Consider the following 24435-nt stretch of genomic DNA (forward strand, 5'->3'; position numbering starts at 1 on the left):
TATAAAAAAAGGAATAAGTGATTAAAGAAAAGACTAGATGGAGTGTTTGAATACTTATAATATCAGATAATCCAAGAATCATACACTAAGTAAATTTAGGGTTACTTTTCACCAACATTATCTTTGCATAATTATTTAAAAAATTTATAACGATTAGAGGCATACCTATTACGAGTTACAGAAGTTCACACACACAACTGGCCTTGATAGACAAAATCAAACTGTTCTTTAGGAAGAAAATTAATTGGTTTCAGTATACCTATTTTAATTAGCAAGAATGTAAATAAACCCAAATGCATCCATTTCAGCAGTTCTAAGAGCTACTGTAAATTTAGCATCTTGTTCAACGAATAGGATTACAAAATATATCTAATACATGATCAAGAAAATCCCAAAATCTCATTGGAGTGGAGAAGATTAAAAAGATATTCTTTGATTTGTGGAAATAAGGAGGGATGGAAATACAGAAAGAAAAAGGAGGTAGTCATATTAAGCTGTAAGTGCTACGGCTTCCAACCAAAAGGTCAGCAGTTCAAATCTACCAGGTGCTCCTTGGAAATCCTATGGGGCAGTTCTACTCTGTCCTACAGGGTCGCTATGAGTCAGAATCGACTCGAAGGCAATGGGTTTTTTTTAAAGCTGCTTAAAATAACATTTTTGTTTCAATAAGTACTTTGTTTAGCCAAAAATAGGCTAAAAGTTTTCGATACGCATTTTGCTTAGTAAAAAGGAGCTAAAATATTTTAGAGGTCACGTGAATCTGTAGTTCAACAAGAGTTAGGCCCAAAGGACATTCGCAGTATGCCGGGTTGCAAGTTCTAAAATGGCTAATAATTTATTGCAGTATTCTTTGCCTTAGTTGGAAATGAAAACAGAAATCTCAAGTTTGTGTTCCAAAGTTTGGCAACCTGCAAAAACAATGTAAAGAAGAAGTATATTGTGGTTTACCACTGGGCTATGTATGCTTTTGGTAAATATTTGTTGAATGAATAAACAGATGTCTAAGGAAATGACTCATGCCCTATGCTGCTGAGCAAATGCTCTTCTAGCCTCTGAAAGTTGATGAAGTTAGAGGCCAAAGCAGTTATGTTCTATTGCTGTAGTTCTGGCTGCATCCAGAGGTTGAAATGATAGTTGTACTGTCCTAAGGACTTTTTTGTGGTTAATAAGAACTTTTAAAAAGAGGTTGATTAACCTTTGTATAGGTTACAGGTACAAAGTCAGACTGCTCCTGTTTCATATCTTGGCTCTGGCACCTAATAGCTATTTGACCATAGGCAGGTTATTTAACTTCTAAAAGCCTGTTTTCTTTTATATAAAATGAGTATAATAATACCTCATCGACAACGTTAGCATCTCTTGTCTGGAGGCGAGATGAGAGGGTAGATGGGGTTAGAAGCTGGCAGATTGGATACGAAAAGAGAGAGTGGAGGGAGGGAGTGGGCTGTCTCATTAGAGGGAGAACAATTGGGAGTATGTAGCAAAGTGTATATAACTTTTTGTATGAGAGACTGACTTGATTTGTAAACCTTCACTTAAAGCACAATAAAAATTAAAAAAAAAACAACACCTCATTGGTGGGTTTACTAAGAGTAAATGAGATAAATACACGTAAATCTTAGAAAGGACTAGGCTTTTAATGAAGTGCTTAATAAATTTTATCTCTAATGTCTGCTACTTTCTTAAAGAGTATTATGCGATACCTAAAATACATAGAAAGATATTAAAAGGTACAGTGAATACTTATGTACCCATCATCACCCACTTTAAGAAACAGAATACACACACACGCACACACTTATCCCAAATATAGACACATATCCTCCCAAACACATCACTCTCCCTCCCCTCTCAGGTGGAACCATTATCCTGAATTTTGTTTATTGCTCCCATGTATTTATTATTTATGGTAGTCAAATTCACCAATATTTTTCTTCTTATTTGTCCAGTTTCTTTAAGTATCTTGTTTAAAAGATCCTTACTGCTTCTTCTCCCCAGATGAGGTTATAAAAAATTCTCTTATACATTCTCCTAGAGTACACACTGTTCATTGTAGCAGTATTCACAATAGCCAAAAGGTGAAATAATCTAAATGCCCATCGACAGATGAATGAATAAATAAATGTGGTATACACATACAATAGAATATTACTCAGCCATAAAGAGAAATGAAGTCATGATACATGCCACTACATGGATGGACCTTGAAAACTTGCAGGGTGAAATAAGTCAGTCACAAAAGGAAAATATTATAGGATCCCACTTATATGTAACAGGCAAGTGGTTACCAGGGGTGAGAGGGAGAGGGAAGGTAGGAATCGTTCATTAGGGGGCACTGAGTTTCTGTTAACGGTGGTGGAATAATTTGGAAAAGGATAGAGGCTATGGTTGCACAACATGACGAATATCATCAATGTCACTGAATTATACATGTAAAAATTGCTGAATTGGCAAAGGTTTTGTCAAATGTATTTTATCATAATTTCAAAAAAAGGAATAAAGCCCAAATTCTGCAGCCTAAATAAATAAAAAGTTATCCTAAAGTTTGACTTTCACAATTAGACCTTTAATCTAATTGGAATTTGTGTGTGTGTGTGTGTGCACAGTGTGTAAAAATAAAAGAGTTGACACTGGTAACAAACAAGTCTCACAAATGTGTATAATTGAGACATGCGGATTACTTTGCAAGATGGCCCCTTGTGTCATTCATCTCTGTCTCCAAACCTCCACTCCCTCCTCCTCTGTTTAGAGTTCAAAAGCCTTGTCTCACATTTCATTGAGAAAAAGTAACAATCAAACAAGACCCATCTTCTCTTCCCAACATCCAGTCTACCTTTGTACCTACTTATGTATTCACATATTCTTCCTCTTTTTTACAGAGAAGAAGCGTCCTTTTTTCCTGTCTGAGGCCAGCTCCTTACTTGTGCTCCGAAGTGCATAACCTCTCACTTATTCAACACCCTCCCTTCTGAAAGAATTCCCTCTGTTACTTGCACTATGGACTAGATCATCCCCAACAGATGTGAGTGCATGAAGAACTACAAATTAGTAAGTAAGAAATGATCTTGGGCCTAAAACTATAAGAACAAGATGTTTCCATTTTATTTCTTTCATAAATCTTAAACTGAAAAATAATTTTGGATAATCAGTCTTTGAATTCAACAAATAAAAGTATCCATAAGAAAAGTCACAAGACGTACACAGTACATGCATGGGTGCTCCATGCCAGAACTGTTTTATTTAATTTCATCATTTCCACACATTATGTGTATGTGTGCGTTTTTGCAAAAGGTATGCCTTAATGTTGCTCATGTTTAAAAAGAATTCTCTCTAGGCCTCATGTACTTTTTTTTTCCTTTTAAGTTTGTTTGCTTTTCTAGCTCCAGCTTTTATTTCCCCTGACAGCAAAAAATTTTTGTAAGAGTTGTTTATATTCATTGCCTCCATTTATTTCCTTCTCATTTTCTCTTCATCTGGGCTTTTGTTCTCACCAAACTTCTGAAACTGCTCTTTTCCAGGCCACCAACTGACCTCCTTGTACCAAATCCAATGGTCAGATTATCTGACTCATTGTATTTGAAACTTTTTTTTACCTTAGTTTTTTTTTTTTAATTTTTATTGAGCTTCAAGTGAACGTTTACAAATCAAGTCAGTCTGTCACATATAAGTTTATATACACTTTACTCCGTACTCCCACTTGCTCTCCCCCTAATGAGTCAGCCCTGCCAGTCTCTCCTTTCATGACAATTTTGCCAGCTTCCAACCCTCTCTACCCTCCCATCTCCCCTCCAGACAGGAGATGCCAACACAGTCTCAAGTGTCCACCTGATACAAATAGCTCACTCTTCATCAGCATCTCTCTCCTACCCACTGTCCAGTCCCTTCCATGTCTGATGAGTTGTCTTCGGGAATGGTTCCTGTCCTGGGCCAACAGAAGGTTTGAGGACCATGACTGCCGGGATTCCTCTAGTCTCAGTCAGACCATTAAGTATGGTCTTTTTGTGAGAATTTTTTTTTTTTTTTTTTTAATCCCACTGATCTCCTGCTCCCTCAGGGGTTCTCTGTTGTGCTCCCTGTCAGGGCAGTCATCGGTTGCGACCAGGCACCAACTAGTTCTTCTGGTCTCAGGATGATGTAAGTTTCTGGTTCATGTGGCTCTTTCTGTCTCTTGGGCTCATAGTTATCGTGTGACCTTGGTGTTCTTCATTCTCCTTTGATTCAGGTGGGTTGAGACCAATTGATGCATCTTAGATGGCCGCTTGTTAGCATTTAAGACCCCAGATGCCACATTTCCAAGTGGGATGCAGAATGTTTTCATAGTAGAATTATTTTGCCAATTGACTTGGAAGTCCCCTTAAGCCATGGTCCCCAAACCCCTGCCCCTTGCTCTGCTGACCTTCGAAGCATTCAGTTTATCCCGGAAACTTCTTTGCTTTTGGTCCAGTCCAGTTGAGCTGACCTTCCCTGTATTGAGTATTGTCCTTCCCTTCACCTAAAGCAGTTCTTATCTACTAACTAATCAGTAAAGAACCCTCTCCCACCCTCCCTCCCTCCCCTCCTCGTAACCACGAAAGTATTAACCTTAGTTTTTTTTAACCTTAGTTTTTATGGCAAATGCTTTTCTGGTTTTCCACTTTCTTATAACTCCTTTTTATACTCTGGCTCCTTCCCTTCTAATTGAAATGGGCAGCCATCTGGAGGGCTTTAAACAGGGAGGGGTATATCATTATCATTGTTAGATATCACATGAGTAGGCAAGGTGCAGATTGAGAAAGGATATTACCATGTACTGATGAGTACGATCAACACTCTGCATGGAGATCCAAGGCGATCTCATTCTTCTTGCCGTCATGAGGACATACAGACACAATATTGGAAAGGAGCTAAAGAGGGAGCTAGAGGACTAAGAAATCTGGGAGACGGAGCATCTTGAGAGTCTGAGAATTACCTGAAGGGATCGCTAAATTATAGGATTAATTTTTCAACTGAATTGGGTTTAAAATTTTCTATCTGTCCCCATCACCACCACTTCCCAATGGCTAATCAGCAAGTGGGAGCTTGTGAGGAAAAGAAGATAAGCCACAGATAATTTTTTTTTTTAATTACATCTTTGCACATGTGTATGTGTAAGTATAAATTTATAGCCTATTACACATTTAATGGTATAATCATCCACTCAGTTGTTCAGGCTAAAAACTAGGGTTTATTCTTTATTATTTTCTTCCTTCTTTCTCAGCATCCAAATCATTAGCAAAGCCAATCACCTATGCCTTCAAAATAAGTCTTGAATGTGATCAGTAATTCACTATATGTACTGCTCTCTTCCATTCCAAACCTCTGTCATTTTTCATTTAGACTACTTTTACAACCTTCTAAGTCATTTTGTCTGCTTTTACCGCCATAACTCGTTTCTTCACAATAACCCAAATGATATGTAACAATGCTAATGATATATCTCTCCGTGTTTAAAAAACCTCCAAATTGTTGCCCGTTGCAATTAGAATAACCTCCAAACTTCTCACCGTGGTCTATAATACTCAACATGATTTGGCTCCTCCTATTTTTCAATTTTTTTTTTTATTTTTCTGACATCATGTTTTCCAGTTATTTACTACCTTCTAGACATATGGGCCCTTTTAGTTGCTTTTTTAAAATGGTCCAAACCCCTTTTTTGCCTTAGGACCTTTGCATTAGATGTTCCCTGTGTCTAGAAAATTGTTTTCTTAGATATTTATGTAATTCAAATTTATTCTGTTCCATTTTTTCCCTGAAATTTATTTCATCTCGAGTTAGTTGATAACACTTGTTTTTAGTTGCCATTGAGTTGGTTCCAACTCATGGCTGATACACTGGTGTTAAACAAAGTTTGAAAAATTACTAGAGCGATTCCCATCAGCGATTGTGTTCCTCATCTGCCTGAAACTTTACAATGGCTTCTCATCACATTTTGAATGAAATATACACTGCTTATCATGGCTTAAAGGAACCTTCATGATATGTTTCCTATATTTTTCTCCAAGCCCATTTCAAACTACTTTGCACCTTATTCATGATGCTGCAGCCACAATGATTTCCTTTTAGTTTTCCAGAAATAACTAGCTCATTCTCACCTCCACATCTTGACCCTTGTTGTTCTCTACATTGAAGGATCTTCTCACAGTTCTTTGAACGACTGGTTCTTTTCATTTTTCAGATCTCAATTTGATCATCCCCTATTCAGAGAAGTCTTTCTTGACTTTTCTAGCTGAAACAGACCTCCCTACCATTAACCAGTCGATTTACATATTTTTTTACACCAGTTAGTCTCTCTTATTGCCCTGTTTTTTTTTTTTTTCTATCACCAAATTTATCACAGTCTGCAATGATCTTGTCTATCGTCAGTCTTTTCCACTAGACTGTGAGGCCTGAGATTAGGGACCCTACTAGTCTTGTTCACTGCTATATCTCCAATGTTCAACAGAGTTATTGGCTCGTAGAAGCTGTTCAAAAGTTTTGTTGAATAAATGAATGGACAAATACATTTTATAAAATCAAAGTCTGTAAGGCTAAATAAAAATTTAGAAACATCCAAGATAATGCTTTTTTTTCCTTTAAAGCTGTAAAATCTTTTCTTCCAAAGAAAGCCTATCACTACCACCACCACCACCCCAGTGCCGTCAAGTTGATTCCAACTCATAGCAACCCAATAGGACAGAGTAGAACTGTCCCATAGAGTTTCCAAGGAGCACCTAGTGGATTCGAACGGCAGACCCTTTGGTTAGCAGCCATAGCACTTAACCACTACAGCACCAGGGTTTCCAGAAAACCTATACGGAAGCTAATGTGTTAAAAGGATATACAAGGACATTTTCTGACTAAAGTAGGAATAGAAGGGACAGAGTTCTGTCAGTTCATAGTTGCTCCTGACACAACCATCTTAGGAGGTTCTACACAGCTCCAACCCATTTATTAAGCATCACGTGTAAACTGGAAAAAACAAAGAATGATTTTCCCAACGATGCATAGCTTTTCAGTGGTAGAGTAGGGGTCTGAATAGGGTTGCACAGTAGTCCATCCAGGGCTTTTTAAATTTCTGTATTGCTTTATGACACAGCAGTTCAGAACAGGTGAGCTTAATTGCAGAGTCACAGGAATCACATATACGATATTTAGATAATCCTTTACTCCTTAATGTTTGCCACTGACTCCAAATTTCCAAAATGATTATTTTTCCAAGTTCCCAGGAAACAGTCTCTCAGAAACAAGAGAAACCATATATACCTTAGCATTTTTTTCTAACTATTGAAATTTCTCTCATCTTTATAACTTCACTTTTAAGACCCCATTAGAAAGCCTCTTAGAGAAGGATACTTTATTTAATCTTGTCTTAAGATGTTCACCTCTATCTCATTTCATACGAACCTAACCAGATGGGAAAAACCACACTTCAAAAAATCCAATCCAATTTTTTCCTAAAGGAATAAAATGAGACAATTTCATTTATATGCATCAGACTTGGGAGTTCCCAGCTTTTTTCAGATCTGAAGATACCACAGTGGTAGATTTTCTGGCAATGGATGACAGACCATAAGTCAGGCAGATGTTTCTTCTCAGATATGTCAAAATTCTTCTGTTACAGAATTATGCATTTAGGAAACTGAACATTTCAGAACCAAAGCCAAGCAAAAAATACACTACTTTTTCTTCTGTTCAAAGGAAATATACTTCTTGGGTTTGGGAATTTGTTACTGATGCTTCCCTTGGCTTGTTTTTCAATCAAGATCCCACGCCTCCATTTTCTAGAAAGTTAGATGAGCATCTCTTCTCTTGCAAAAACAGTTTTCAGTCTCTTTATATTTTTTAAGAATCTAAGGTAAGATCTTTGTGACATTGCCTAAGGAAGAATTTTTTTAAAAGTACAAAAATAAATCCAACATCAAGCTGTCAGATTAAGCAATAGTTTCTTGGATCATAAAATTCTTTTGAAAAAATATGCCATGGTATTTTTATTGAGTTTATGAGCTGAAAGGCATTTAAAATTCCAAGAAGAACAACAAAAAGAAACACACATGTGTTGTTACTAAAAAAGGCACCAAAGATGGGTACTAGGCAGGATTGTTTCTGAGAAAAATTTTGAAGCAGATGAAATCTGTGTTTACCATTTTTTCACGCCTTGTTTTGAGCCCCTCTTCCATCTCTGCTCTGCCCATCATCAGTGGCCGTGCTGCATCATTTATCTCCAGGATTCCTGGCTGTGTTATCCTATAGGACATTTTAGGTCTTTCTTAGTCTATGTTCTCCCTCCGCTCCAACCTTTAGGGTTTTTCTATGAATCTGGGTTGTTGTTGTTGTTGTTAGGTGCTGTCGATTTGGTTCTGACTCATACCTACCCCTATGTACAACAGAAGGAAATGCTGCCTGGTCTTGCACCATCCTCATGGTCATCGCTATGTCTGAGGCCATTGTAGCCACTGTGTCATTTTATCTTGTTGAGGGTCTTCCTTTTTTCGATGACCCTATATGATGCCCTTCTCCAGGGACTGGTCCCTCCTGATAACATGTCCAAAGTATGTGAGGTGAAGTCTCCCCATCCTTGATTGTAATGAGCATTCTGGCTCTACTTTTGACAAGACAGATTTGTTCACTCTTCTGGCAGTCCATGGTATATTCAATATTCTTCATGAATACATAATTCAAAGGCATCAAAATTCTTCTTCAGTCTTCCTTATTCATTGTCCAGCTTTCATATGCATATGAGGCAATTGAAAATATCATGACTTGGGTCAGGCACACCTTAGTTCTTAAAGCGACATCTTTGCTTTTTTTTTTTAACACTTTGAAGAGATCTCTTACAGAGGATTTGGCCAATGCAATACATCCTCTGATTTCATGACTGTTGCTTCCATGGATGTTGACTGTGGATTCAAGTAAAATGAAATCCTTGACAACTTCAATCTTTTCTCCATTTATCATGATGTTGCTTATTGGTCCAGTTGTGAGGATTTTTTTTTTTTTTATGTTGAGATGTAATCCCTACCGAAGGCTGTGGTCTTTGATCTCCATCAATAAGCACTTCAAGTCCTCTTCACTTTCGGCAAGAAAAGATGTGTTATCTGCATATCACAGGTTGTTAATTAGTCTTCCTCCAATTCTGATTTGGTGTTCTTCTCTGTATAGTTTGGTTTCTCAGATTATTTGCTCAGCATACAGATTGAATAAGTATGGTGAAAGGATACAACCCTGACACACACCTTTGCCAACTTGAAACCATGCAGTCTCCCCTTGTTCTGTTTGAACTGTCTCTTGTCTGTATAGGTTCCTCATGAGCACAATTAAGAGTTCTGGAATTCTCATTCTTCACAATGTTATCCATAATTTCTTAGGATCCACACAGTCAAAGGCCTTTGCATAGTCGATAAAACATAGGTAAACATCTTTCAGCCAGGATCCATCTGAAATCAGCAATGATATCCCTGGTTCCCTGTCCTCTTCTAAATTCAGCTTGGATTTCTGGTGCCCTCTGTCAAAGTACTGTTGTAACTGCTTTTGAATGATCAACAAAATTTTACTTGCATGTGATATTAATGATACTGTTTGATAATTTCTGCTTTCTGTTGGATCTTTCTTTGGGATGGGTACAAATATGGATCTCTTCCAGATGGTTGTCCAGGTAGCTGTCTTACAAATTCCTTGGCCTAGATGAGTGAGGACTTCCAGTACTGCATGTTTGTTGAAACATCTCAGTTGGTATTCCATCAATTCCTGAAGCCTTGTTTTTTGTCAATGCCTTCAGTACAGCTTGGACCTCTTCCTTCGGTACCATCAGTTCTTGATCATATGCTACCTCCTGAAATGGTTGAATGTCGACCACTTCTTTTTGGTACAGTGACTCTGTCTATTCCTGCCATCTTCTTTTCATGCTTTTGATATTTTCCCTGTAATTTTCTTCAATATTACAACTTGAGGCTTGAATTTTTTCTTTAGTTCTTTTAGCTTGAGATATGCCGAGTATGTTTTTCCCTTTTCGTTTCCTACCTCCAGGTCTTTCTACATGTCTTCTCAAGCCACCTTTGAAATCTTCTGTTCAACTCTTTTACTTCACCTTTCTTCTTTTCACTTTAGGTACTCTACATTCAAGAGCAACTTTCAGAGTCTCCTCTGACGTCCATTTTGATCTTTTCTTTCTTTATTGTCTTTTTAATGATCTTTTGCTTTCTTCATGTATGATGTCCTTCCACAATTCACCTGGGTTCTTTCATTAGCATTCAATGCATCAAATCTATTCATGAGATGGTCTCTAAATTCAGGTGGGATATACTCAAGGTTGTACTTTGGTTCTTGTGGACTTGTTCTAATTTTCTTCAGCTTGAACTTGAACCTGCATATGAGTAATTGATGGTCTGTTAAAGAGTTGGCCCCTGGTTTTGTTCTGACTGACGATACTGAGCTTTTCCATCATCTCTTTCCACAGATGTAGTCAATTTGATTCCCGTGTATTCCACCCTGGCGAGGTCTATGTGTATAGTTGCTGTTTATGGTGTTGAGAAAGGTATTTGCAATGAAGAAGCTGCTGGTCTTTCAAAATTTTATCATGTGATCTCTGGCGTCGTTTCTATCACCAAGGCCATATTTTCCAACTACCAGTCTTTTTTCTTTGTTTCCTACTTCGACATTCCAATTGCCAGTAATTATCCATGTATCTTGATTGCATGTTTGATCAATTTCAAATTGCTGAAGTTGGTAAAAAACCTTTAATTTCTTTATCTTTGGCCTTAGTGGCTGGTGTGTAAATTTCAATAATATAACTGGTCTTCCTTGTAGGCATATGGATATTATCCTATCATTGATAGTTGTACTTCATGATAGATCTTGAAATGTTCTTTTTCATGATGAATGCAGTGCCATCCTTCTTCAATTTTTCATTTCCAGCATAATAGACCATATGATTGTATGATTCAAAATGGCCAAAACCAGTCCATTTCAGCTAATGCCTAGGATGTTAATGCTTATGCATTCCATTTCTTTTTGACTACTTCCAATTTTCCTTGATTCATACTTCATACATTTCACATTCTGATTATTAATGGATGTTTGCAGCTGTTTCTTCTCATTCTGAGTCATGCCACATCATCAGATGAAGGTCCTGGAAGCTTGGCTTCACTCACATCATTAAGGTTGACTCTACTTTGAGGAGGCAGCTCTTCCCCAGTTGTCTTTTGAGTGCCTTCCAATCTGAGGGGTTCATCTTCCAGCACTATATTAGACAATGTTCTGCTAAAATTCATAAGGTTTTCACTAGCCAACTTTTTCAGGAGTAGACTGCCAGGTCCTCCTTCCTAGGCTTAGTCTGGAAGCTCAGGTGAAACCTGTCTACCAACGGTGACCCTACTGGCATTTGAAGTACTGGTGCCAAAGTTTCCAGTATCACAGTAACACGTAAGCCACCACAGTACGATAAACTGACAGAAACATGGTGGGAAATGGGCTAGTTGGTTAAAAAAATGCATACTAAAGGAGTAATAGTAGTTAATGACTTTCTTATATAAAAACATATTTGTTAAGAATTCTCAAGAAGATAATTTGTTACTTGGCTTCTCTGTGAGTCTAGTCTTGATGCTACTGGAAGAGGGATGAGTGATTTGTAATGCATGGAAACTATCAAAAACCCTAGAAAGGCAAAATGTAGGACCAAGCCTGGGTATCTCACAGATAAGTGTGGCTTAGAAACATAGAAACTCCCTCTCTCGCTGCCATCAAGTCAATTTTGATGCATAGCGACCCTATAGGACAGGGTAGAACTGCTCTACAGGATTTCCAAGGAGTGCCTGGTAGATTTGAACTGCTGACCTTTTGGTTAGCAGCCATAGCTCTTAACCACTATGCCACCAGGGTTTCCAGAAACACAGAAGCCAGAAAACAACGGGTCCAGTGCCAGCACTGCCATCTGCTATAGTATCTTGTATAAGTCTCTTAGCTCTCCCTGTTTTCAGTTGTAAAATGGGGAATAATCACATCTTCAGGTTATTGGGGGGATTCTATAAGAGAATATAAGTGACATTATTGCTCAGTGTCTGGAATAATGACACTTAGGAGAGTTTCATGGGAATTCTCTAATGCTTTGTATTTGCTGTAGTGAAAAATCTGTCAGTTTTTCGTAATTGGGAGGGCAGGAAAAAGGAGACGGGAAAAATGGGCACTTTGCCACTACTGTAAAACTGGAGGGAAAAAGGCTTGATTTGCCAATGCTCAAGATCAGGTGAGACTTCTGGTTCATCCCCATTCTTCAAGCAACACTTTATTGGTGATCTATTATTTTGAGGCCAAGGTGATACAACAGTATTTTAATCACTGCCAAAGAAATTATAATCACTGGTAAATGATACAGATGGTGAGCTGGATGGTTTGTGCTTCATTTATGACATTTGTTGTATTCTCCCACATAGGGCCTTTCTCTTAGTCCTGGCAAACCTAACTGAGCTGATTGGGGCAGGGGTATTATGGAAAGGACATTCAGTGATCTGGAGATTAGAAGACAGAGGAAGAGAAGCACAGAAAACTGTGTGATGATCACAAACCTTGTAAATCACTGCTTTGTCTCCCGGCCTGCCTGCATGAATAGTTTACCCATTAGCAGTTGCCCAGTCTTTACTGAGCCCGCATATGAAAATATTGGAGCACAGAGATCTGGACACTGTGTTATATGGGAAAGAATAAAGACAGAGCCAATGCTTTTAAAGAGCTATGATCTCTCTGGGAGAAGATACCCACATGCTTAAGCATTAACACATAATATTTCAAAGGCTTATCAACAGGATCCAGAAAAAAAAACAAACAAATTATTTTGGTAGGGGCACAGGGGACGACTCCCAAAATATGAGAATGTCTACAAAAGCAAGAATATTTAGAGAAGTACAGAGATAATATTGGGGAGCATCCATGTTTAATGAAAATGAGACAAGGATGAGGGACCAACAAAGTAAAGAGTAAGATGGCCAGAGATGCCCTATTTGAAAGAATACAACAAATATCATAAGTGAAGCAATCAAGCACTTCTTATTACTTATGAAATCTTACATTTGGACTGAGGTGAGAAAATGTGTTAAATATGACTTCCCTTGAAATAGCTGCAATTTAGGATCAGATACTTATAACTTTCAATAGATTTGTTATTTCATCCTGGAACTGTGATATTATTCTATGGAGTAAAGCCAGCTGTCTGAGTAACAATCAAAAATAATCAAATTAAGTTTGAGACAACACAAAACATTCCTGTATAAACACTTTATGACAGGAATTTCATGGGTTACATGACACATGGAAAACGTCTTTCCTCTTTGGATCTAGAGAGGGCTGATAATCAGTGCCTCTCTCAAACCATGGTTACACACCTGTAATTACCCATTGGGCCAATAAGGGAATCAGTGTGTGTACAGGAACTGAGTTCACTGAGTACTTGAGAATGAATCCAGTACTTACTGGAGGGCCCGTTAGTCCTGGTCTACCCACAGGCCCGGTAGTTCCTGGTGAGCCCAACTCTCCTTTTTCTCCATCTTCTCCAGGAAGTCCTCTTCCTCCTGGGCCCCCCTGCAACCCAATAACATTTTTTTTTTTAAAAGGAATACAGTGAAGTAATTATACCACACAATAAGCACATTTTGGGTTGGCACACTAAAATAACTGTCTAATATTTTAAAGATATCACAGAAAACATCTATTTTATACATAATGTTAATAGTATAATTTACCTTTAATCCATCTTTTCCCTGGAGACCTTCTTCTCCAGGAGCTCCTGGTTCACCCTATTTTGTAGCAGAAATAGTAAGATTAGATATTTTGCTAACTAGTTTATCTCAATTTGAAAAGTAGTTTATTTCTTAACTTTTGGCATCTAGAGAAAGTAGCGGATTTGTGTGCATTAATGCCGACTTCTACTTTATTTCTGAGAGAAATCTGACAGTATAAGCATGATTTAATTTATCTTGAATAGCTCTGCAGATGATTTAAGGAGTCAGAGTGTTGCGAATTCAAATACAGGACAGTGTCAGAATGATAATAATTTTAAAGATAATTAAAGGTAATAAAAATTTGCTGGACAGCTTTAGACATTTATACAGCTAGACCTGTATTTCTGAATATAAGAAATTCTGAGTACAAGAAATATAAATACTGTATCCCATAAAATTATAGTACCTTACAGTATAGAGATTTACATGAATTAATATACTTAATTCAGTTATGGCCACTCTACCAGGTTTTTAGTGTGTCTGTGTTCTCTCCCTTACAGAAAGGAGAGGTAAAGAGTAATGTCCTGGTATGTCAAGAAGGTGTCTTCTAGATACAGAGCTTACAGGAATGTAGAGCCGCATATTATGAAGTTTTAAAGTCATGTTGGCTCTTTTGCTGCCTGAACTATTTGAGGATAAATTAATCAGTGCTTTTTCATAGGTGTCCCATCTCTCCTACTACTGACATTTCCAATTAACCCCACTTTCCTGAAAATGAAAAAGAAAGAAAGAAGATACAAAACATATCTTATTTTTCCTTTTAATAAACAAACATCCCTTACAATTATCCTGTAGTGTTATCTTGGAAGAAATCTCCTTACCACACCTCAAAATAAAGCTTGTCTGTATTAATTACTACTTTTCTAAGCTATCTAATTACAAGTATTTACAAGTGTTACCTTGGATCTTCTTGAATTTATACTACTCTAGTTTTTTTTTTTTTTTTAACGTAAATAGATTTCAATCTTTTGCCAGTCTTGTTAGGTCAGGAAATTCCTGAGAGTTGATCACTAGTACTTGTGAATTTCTTCTTAATGTTAACATTAGTAACAACCACAGTGACTCCACATATTTGGCAAGGGTTCTGCAGAGTATACCTGATTTTTTAGAGAATGATCTGTGAGGTTAGGACTCTAAATACTACTAAATTACAACGTGAATAGGGTTTGGCATATGCTTTTCAAAATTATGAAATAAAGATCAAAATTTTCTAAATGTATCCAAAAGATTTATTACACTTTTTTTGAAGTGTTAAGGCCGATAAGTTTTGAGTCATTGCATTAAATGGGTTCCCAGTAGGCACTTACCCGTAACCCTGGCTCCCCAGCTTCTCCAGCACTGCCTGCAGCACCAACATCTCCCTGAAGAAACAAACGGAAAGATGAATCTCTTTTCCGTTAAAACATCATGAGGGATAGGGGCTCGAACACATCCCCCGTTTTTATCTGTGCTCTTTCCTGTTTCCAAGGTGTTTTGGTGGGTGTCTCCCAAAAAGTGGCAAATGTAGGGGACTCAAGGTGAACGTTTAGAGACTCTCCTTTGTTTTTTTTTCACAAAAGGTTACCTTTGCACCCAGCTCGCCTTGTAGACCAGATTCTCCCTCAATGCCTGGGGCTCCCTAGAAAAGAATGATTTGACACATTTGTAAGGATTTCTTCATGAATTACAAAAGCAATAATAACCTCATAGAAGATAATAGTAAGTTTTAGCTTATGGGTGAGATATCTCTTTCTAGAAAAGTTCTTTTGCTTCCACTTTATAAACTTCATGGTGAGAGATCTGACCAGATACTTTCTGGGACTCTAACAGTTCAAATGCAAAAACAATGTCACCTGAAATCAGGACACGCAAACCAGTCACCTGATTTCAAGGAAAGGAATGACATGAGAAAGATAAACTGGCAACAAGTTTCTAACGGATTGAAGGGAATTAGAGGGGACATGGGATGAGTGTGGAGGACTAGAGCATTGGCAGTAGGGGTGAAAAGGAAAGGATAAATTTCAGAGATGTTGGAGAGGCTTATTCAAAGGGAAAAAATGGCTGAATGGAGTGGATGAGGTAGGAGAAGGGTTTGGGATGACTCTCAGTTTTGGAATATCTTTCATTGAGATGGGAATAAAAGGAGGAAGAACAGTGGGAAAGTGATGTTTGGTTTAGATATGTTGAATTTGAGATGTTTGTAGAACATCTAAGTGGATATGTTAAAACGCATGAGTTAGAGTTACCAAACTGAGAGCTATCAGGATATAATTAATTAAAGTCATGGTGATAACATATTTGCTAAGGTGAGGATGAGGAGGGGCAGCTTCATATGAAGACTGAGAAAGGCTAATCAAGAAGAAAAAGAGGAAAACTAAGACAGGCAGTTTCCCAGAAGCCAAGAGGGGAATTTCTGTTTATTTAGTGAAGTTAACAAACAGAAGTAAGGTAATTGAATTTCATACTTTTAACAAGTATGGCTTATTATTCTAAAAGATACTCTAAATAGGGGTCACTTCATAATATTCTTCAGTAAAGAAGATATAACATCTTAGAGTGAAAAGCTATAAAAACAAAACAAAACCCAAACCAGTTGCCACTGAGTCACTCCAACTCAATGGTATAGAGTAGAACTACACTTCATAGAGTTTTCAAGGCTGTGACCTTTCAGAAGCAGAACACCAGGCCTTTCTCCAGAGGTGTCTCTGGGTGAGTTCGAGCTACCAACCTTTCTATTAATAGTCAGCACTTAACCATTTGCATCACTCAAGGACCATGAGAAGGAAAATCTTTTTTTTATTTTGTTATTGCTGTTGAGAACAGACACAGCAAAACATACACCAATTTGACTGATTCTACATGTACAGTTCAATGACACTGATAACATTCTTTGAGATGTGTAACTACTTTCACCCTCATTTTCTGAATTGTTCCTCCCCATTAATATAAACTAACTGCCCCTAAGTTTCCTACCTAATCTTTCAAGTTGCTGTTGTCAATTCGGTCCCATGTAGATAGATCTTGAAAGTGCATAATGCTCAAGGCAGACATTTTTTACTAGTTAAGCTAAACTATTGTTTGGTTTTAAGAAAATTTCAGGAGATATTTTTGGTTTAAAGCTTAAAGATTATCTTAGAGCAGTAGTTTCAGGGGGGTGCATCCAGCCTCCATGGCTCCAGAAAGTCTGGAGTCCATGAGAATTTGAAATTCTGTTCTGCATATTCCCCTTGTGATCAGGATTTTTCTATAGAATATGGCACCATCCAGTTCTAGTTTCACGGCAAAAGAGGCAAAGAGGCAGTTGTTCATGGAGGCAGTTAGCCGCACATTTCATATCCTCCTCCTGTTCCTGGCTCTCTGAAGGAAAATATTTACTTTTTCTTCTCTCATTTTCAATGAGCAAAGTGTAAGAGAACTTTATATGTGTAATATCAGGTTCAGACAATAGTTATTCCTGCTATTAATAGAGTTTAAGCTTCATTTTCTCAATATGAAACAAAAAACCAAAACCAAACTCAATGTCGTTGAGTTGATTCCAACTCATAGTGACTCTATAGGACAGAGTAGAACTGCCCCATAGAGTTTCCAGGGAGTACCTGTTGGATTTGAACTGCCGACCATTTGGTTAGCAGCCATAGCTCTTAACCACTACACCACCACGGTTTCCATGAAATAAAATACTGAAGAAATAGTCTAGATAATATACAATTGATATAGCAATTTTACTTTAGAGGGATCTTACAAAGAATATTGAGTATTGACAAACTAATAAGAAAGAGCCATAAAAAAATTACCTCAGCACCCACTTCTCCGGGAGGTCCAGCATCACCTTGCAGTCCTCGTGGTCCCTATATTAAAAATAAAATTTAGAATATCAGAATCAAGTTTAATCTATATTTTAATAAATACATGCATCTAAATATGGAATTTACAATATACTATATCATTAAATTTATTAAAGCAGTACTTTATTCTCTGCGTAAATAAAATTAATATCTTGAGTTGATTCACCTGTGTTATTTTGTGACTAATATTAAACTATGCTAGGATTAAAAGGAAAGAAAAGAAAGAATAGGAACATGCATTGTTTTATTCCTAATTTACTTATTCATTCCGGAAACATTTATTAAGCACTTAAGGAGTATGAGATACTGTGCTAAAGGCTTTCACAGGTTATCTTATTTAACAAATATGATAGTTATAAGTCTACTTAATATTCCTGGTGAATATGTGACAAACAAAATAGAATTGTGTAAGAATCAAAGATAAAGTCTCCAGTGAAATAATAAAAATATGTTGGTGTTTGCTTAATGACATACTTTATTCTTATAGTGAATCGAATTGAACAAGTCCTCTATTTCACATTAATATATGCAAAAATATTTACATGGGATAATTACTAAGGAAGAATAAAATGCATGCTGGGACCTTCATGGAACTTTTGGTCACTGTGCTACTGAATGGTATCATTTTAAGTACACGAACATCAAATAGCTTATTGAAGAAACATTAAATTATTTACCCTAATGGATCTATTTATCAGTGTGTAGGAGCCATTTCACTAGCTAGGCTTTTTTTTTCTTTTATTGATTTTCTTTCTTTTTTTTTTTTTATTGTACTTTAGACAAAGGTTTACAAAACAAACTAGCTTCTCATTAAACAGTTAGTACACATATTATTTTATGATATTGGTTAACAACCCCATGACATATCAACACTCTCCCTTCTCAACCTCGGGTTCCCTATTACCAGCTTTCCTGTCCCCTCCTTCTAATCCTTGTGCCAGGGCTGGTGTGCCCCTTTAGTCATTTTTTTTTTCCTATGGGCCTGTCCAATCTTTGACTGAAGGGTGAATCTCAGGAGTAACTTTGTTACTGAGCTGAAAGAGTGTCCGGGGGCCATACTCTCATGGTTTCTCCAGCCTCTGTCAGGCCAGCAAATCTGGTCTTTCTTTCTGAGTTAGAATTTTGTTCTGCATTTTTCTCCAGCTCTGTTCAGGACTCTCTATTGTGATCCCTGTCAGAGCAGTCAGTGGTGTTAGTTTACTGGACTCAGTCTGGTGGATGCTGTGGTAGATGTGGTCCATTAGTCCTCCGGACTAATCTTTCCCTTGTATGTTTAGTTTCCCTCAGTCTTCCTTGCTCTGGAATGGGTGAGACCATTGGAGTATCCTAGATGCCTCATAGGCTTTTAAGACCCCAGATGCTACTCACCAAAGTAGAATGTAGAACATTTTCTTTATAAGCTATGTTATGCCAATTGAGCTAGAACACCCCTGAGACCATGGTCCCCACAGCTCTCATAACTGGCTAGAATTTTAATGATGGATTAATATTTAGCAACTACGATATAATGGTATTTCCCCAGTCATCAGAAGAAACTGTTTGTACTTTTTGCTCTTTCTGGAGAAATAGTACAAAGAAAGTGGTTTTTTTTTTTTTTTTTAAGGTTGCAAAAATAACAAGATTCATTTCTTTCTTCACTCCTATTCTCTCTCTCTAGACCAATGACTGCAATATTTTTAATTCTTGTGCTCTGAGCTCCACATCTAACTGCTAGCTTGACATTTCCACTATAATTTCTCAGAGATACACCATATTTAACATGACTAAACCGAACTTGTATCTTCCATTCACATCTATGTCCTGTTGATTTCACCTCCTTTTGAGTCTTTTATACCTGTCCACTTCTTTTCTGTGCTAACAAAAAGGTTCTATTATCTCTTATCTGGATTATTGCAACAGACAGTCCCTCTTGCCCATTCTTGACTCCTTCCAATTTGATCTCTTGTGGCCTGAGTGATCTTTACAAGACAATGATCTGATCATAAAGCCAGTTCTACCCCTTCAATGACTTCCTTTGTTCTTATGATCAAAATATAAATCTTTGGAAATACAGCTCATAGAGTGTGTCACTATAAGCCTGGCAACACAGAGACAATATATAAAGATTTAGACAAGAAAAAATTTGTGTATTTTGCCTGTCTCCATTTCCAGCCTCATTTTGCAGTTACTTTTCACCCGGCTCTCGGTGCTGCAGCCACACTAGTCTTTTTTGAGTTCTTCAAATCAATATGTGGTGCTTCCTCCCAGTGCATGACTTCTTTCTGGAATGACTTTTTCCCATCTTTGCCTAAGTAACTACTACTCATTCTTTAGACTAGAGCCCAATATCCTCCCTCATGTAAATCCTCCCCAACCCCCGGATTAGTACAATTTCTCTGTTACAAACCCTCTTAGTACGAATTCCTAACCTTCACAGAACTTATTTCAGTTTGTGAATATTTAATTAATGTCTGCTACTAGACTGAGAACTTCATTCCTACCCCAAGTGTAGGTTCTTAAATATTTGTTGATTGAATGAATGAATGGTCAACTATCCAAATCCAAATATTTGCATTGTAATCAGCAAATCAGTTTTAAATCTTATCTGGGACAAAGAGAAAACTCTTAGGGATATCTGCTACAGAAAGAATGCAGTCCTTTAGTATTTTATTATCCTCAAAATATATTTTAACATGTCTTCTGTGTTCTTCATTTTACCTATTTGTTTGTTCTTTTCTATGATTAGACCTAGAGCCCAAGTATATGAAACAAAGCCCATTATAACCCATTATACATCTATTTATATTTTATTTAACAGCCTTCACCCAAGAATATGTGACCTAGAACTCACTTTTCAGGTGTTGTTATACAATTTGGTCATTTAGGGCTACAGTAACAATTCTTTTTCTTGAGTAAATCTTTAGACATTGTTTCTGCCCTTGCCATACCTCTAATGACATAATTTATTTAAAAGTGTTCTTTACTAAGACTCAACTGGTTTTCATTTTGTTTCACTTCATCTAATGTTATTGGCTGAATGATTATGTCTTTGAGTAGACCACCCTTTAGCAATTGAGTTTTACAAACATGTATTGAGCAGATATAATATGCCAGAGATTACACCAGGAAAGTGGATTGATTACAAAGGTGAAAGAAATGCTCTGACTTCAAAGGAGCTTACTAGATTTTTAGGAGAGACAGATATTTAAGTAAATAATGTTTAAGAAAGTTATTTTTTTTAGGTCAAATAGAATTGGGATGGCAGTTAAGAGGCAAAATAGGGAGAAAACTGAGGAGTTAGTTGAATAAACATCATATCTAAGATTCTTTATTTGGAAAGAATTATATATATATATAGTCAGATATTTACTTATAGCTTGGAAAGCTTATATCATAGTTTAAATATGCAAAGGAGGAAATGAACAGAGTTCGGTAAGAATAGCTCTTTGACTGTTGGAATTTTCCACTTGCCACTAGCCAAATGAATTACACAAAGGCTACCTGTAAACCTTTGTATCAACTGACGGATAAGATTAACCCAGTAGGTTGAAAGACTATATTGTATTATAAATCTTAGAAGTACATTGCAGCATGCTGTATCCAATACCACTAACCAGAAGAATGACTTCATAGGCAATAAATAATAAATTGTGAGACAAAGGGTGTGACAAGGTCTTTCCCTTTCACAATCCATTTTTCATGGAAACTCTATAACTCATTTATGAAATTGTGATGTAAGTTTTTGTATTGTTGATATAACAACTTTTCTGACATATTTGTACATTTTGGCCCATCAGATGTAGAGTTTGGCTTCTCTATGTGGTCTTTTGGTCTCGTAAATGTGATTGTGCGTGTGTGGGAGTGCAATAATTACAAGAACAGCAAACCATTCAGAAAAAGAATTTTTGTCATTGAATAAAACAGAGTTTTCTTTGTAGAAAACAGAAATATGCTCCGTTTTAACAGTTTCAGAAAAAAAGTACAAAATTTAGTTATATGAAACCAGGAAGGCACAAAAACTATACTCACAGCAAAATATTTGCTCAATATAAGTAGTCTATGGTGTTTATGATAAATGCAGCTTCCAAAAATATACCAGCTATAGCAGAGCAGGGCAAAAATAACAAAAAAGTAAATGTACATTGAGAGAATAACACAATTAGAAAAAATATAGAGATAAACTTACTGGTTCACCTGCCAGTCCCCTTTCTCCTGTGCTTCCAGGGGGTCCTGGTAAACCCTGAATAAAGACAAAACTTGTAGAAAAAGTAGTGCTTGACAATGTTTAAGCCAGTTTCCTTACATCAGCTTTCCTTCCTGCACCTCTCGCCTAACTTTTCTACATATGCTACCGTTGTTGCATGCCTTGAGTCAATTGCAGCTCATAGCAACACCCGTGTGACAGTGTAGAACTGTTCTATAGGGTTTTCTTGGCTGTAATCTTTACAGAAGCAGATTTTCAGGTCTTTCTCCCTTGAACCAATGGGTGGGTTCAAATGGCCAACCTTTTGTTTAGCAGCTGAATGCTTAACCATTTGTGCCACCAGGGCTCCTTCAATCACCACTTACAATATGCCAACTAATTATCCAGAATCATTTTAAATTTAGACATGGCCCAGTGGCAGAATTCTCACCCTTCATGTGGGAGACCTGGGTTCAATTCCTGGCCAATGCATCTCATGCATAGCCACCGCCCTTCTGTCAGTGGAGGCTCGCATGTTCCTACGATGCTGAACAGGTTTCAGCTAAGCTTCCTGACTAAGACAGACTAAAAAGAAAGGCCTGGTGATCTACTTCTGAAAATCAGTCAATGAAAACCCTATGGATAATGATGGTCTGATCCGCAACCCATCATGGAGATGATCCAGAACCGGGCAGCATTTTATTCTATTAGGTATGGGGTCAACCTGAGTTGGGGTGACTCCACTGCAGATAATAACAGCAATAATTTAAAATTTGGATTTTGTTACACTTCTAATATTGATATAAATCAATATAATTTAATTAATGTATTTTAAAAAATACACTTGTGATATGTTAATAAACATGACTTAGGTCCTTAATACTTGGCAAGGCACAGGGGTCCCAGAACCTAGATGATTAGAAATGATCGAATTGGACTTCTCCAACTTCCTTTTTTTTTTTCTTTTATATTTATACCACTGGCACCTAAGGTGCCATAAAAGTGGCTCAAATATGGAGGCATTTTCTACATGGTGGAAATTGTACCTAAAGCTCTAACCAAATTCCAAGGCCCCTTTTATACCCTTCCATTCAAAGATACACTGTGCATGTACTGTGTGTCAAACACTGCTGATAGCTAACAATACATAAATACCACCCTTAACTGTTTACAAGTTGCCTTTTCTACATTATTGACCTTGGGGAGGCTGGCAACTACACAAATGATAATGATTGCTATTTTATCTAAAAAACTAAAAGCTAAGAAAAAAAGATATTAATTTAGAAGATGTTCAACATTCTTAGCAGCATACACACTTCTAAGTTATAATTATCAATGCTATATTCAGTTACATAAGGCTCTTTGGTTAAAGAAAGGGAGGTATGTAAAATCATGGACTCTCATTTGGCTAAGGCCCTCTTTCAGTCATGAAAATGATGTGCTACCCATTCACTTCAGGCTCCTAAAAAAGAGACAGGATCACTATCAGGGGCCCCTCTGGGACCGGTATACCAAGTGAAACTTGTGGCAAAAGTTCGGAGCCTTAAATAATGTCTGCCCAACTTTTGATGCTGTTGATAGTGCCTATCTGATAGCAATTCAGAACATTTTAAAGCCATTTGGGGAAGTTATGAAACTACCTAAATGGACTGTATTTAATTTTATTGGGGATGAAGAGAAAAAGGACAAGTTGTCACAAAATAAAAATTTCCTTTCAGGTTTTTCAGTCACTACAGATATACATTATTTGTAGCAGAACTCCTACCTCATGACTTCAACTCAGTAATTATGACATGTATATGATAATGATGGCCATAAGGGTAAAAATAACTATTGTGGTTGCTATTTATTGAGAGCTTGTGCCAAGCACATAATAAACACACTTCTGGCTAAGCGCTTGACTACTAACCAGAATGTCAGTGATTAGAATCCACCAGACACTCCTCAGGAAAAAGATGTGGCAGTCTGCTGCTGTAAAGATTTACAGCTTTGGAAATCCTATAGGGCAGTTCTACTCGGTCTTACAGGGTTGCTGTGAGTTGGAATTGACTTGACGGCAATGGGTTTGGTTTTTGGTTTATTGTAACTATAAAAGGTAAATATTATGATCTCCATTTGAAAGATAGTGAAAACAAGGTTCAGAGAGGTTAAGTAACTTGTACAAAGCCAACATAGCTAGTAAGTGATAGAACTAGGATTTGACCTCTAATATATATGACTCCAATGCTATGCTCTTCCACTCTACTGAGGTACTTTCTACTCATGTCAATGAGGAACTAAGCATTCAGTAAACACATATAGAGCATTTCAAAGACCTTTTATGAGAATAAGCAAGGGAGCATACAAATGCTATTTCGATGGTTACACTCTCATGTGGAATCGTGGATAACTGCGCATGTTCTGCTTGATTATCTGATGAATGGGAAAGAATAAAGAGTTAATATTATATGCTTTTTTATTATGAAGATCATGAAAAAAATGTTTCTCAAGCATTATGAATTGCTTCAGGCAAAAATATAGTTAAGAAAGGACTGTTACGAGCTTCTGCTTCAAATAATGGTCAAGTAACTCCTAGGAAACCAACTAATGTGCTGATAACAACTACAAAGTAAGGGGGGAAAAAAAAACAACTAAAAAACAAACAAACAAAACTACCTGAGGGCATTGGAGAGAAACCAAAACTAGG

At 37.0% G+C, this 24435-nt stretch overlaps 1 protein-coding gene across 1 annotated transcript in view; it reads right to left on the bottom strand.

The window, feature by feature from the left end:
* Positions 1-24435, bottom strand: part of COL24A1 (collagen type XXIV alpha 1 chain) — a 362779-nt gene that overhangs the window by 100562 nt on the left and 237782 nt on the right. The window contains exons 31-36 of the mRNA XM_049875555.1: positions 21753-21806; positions 17537-17590; positions 15328-15381; positions 15071-15124; positions 13725-13778; positions 13456-13563 (exon numbers count right to left, since the gene is read on the bottom strand). Coding sequence (XP_049731512.1) covers positions 13456-13563; positions 13725-13778; positions 15071-15124; positions 15328-15381; positions 17537-17590; positions 21753-21806 — 378 coding nt within the window. The remainder of the gene's footprint in view (positions 1-13455; positions 13564-13724; positions 13779-15070; positions 15125-15327; positions 15382-17536; positions 17591-21752; positions 21807-24435) is intronic.

This window comes from Elephas maximus, chromosome 3, assembly GCF_024166365.1.
Source record: "Elephas maximus indicus isolate mEleMax1 chromosome 3, mEleMax1 primary haplotype, whole genome shotgun sequence".
In the NCBI taxonomy this organism is placed as follows: domain Eukaryota; kingdom Metazoa; phylum Chordata; class Mammalia; order Proboscidea; family Elephantidae; genus Elephas; species Elephas maximus.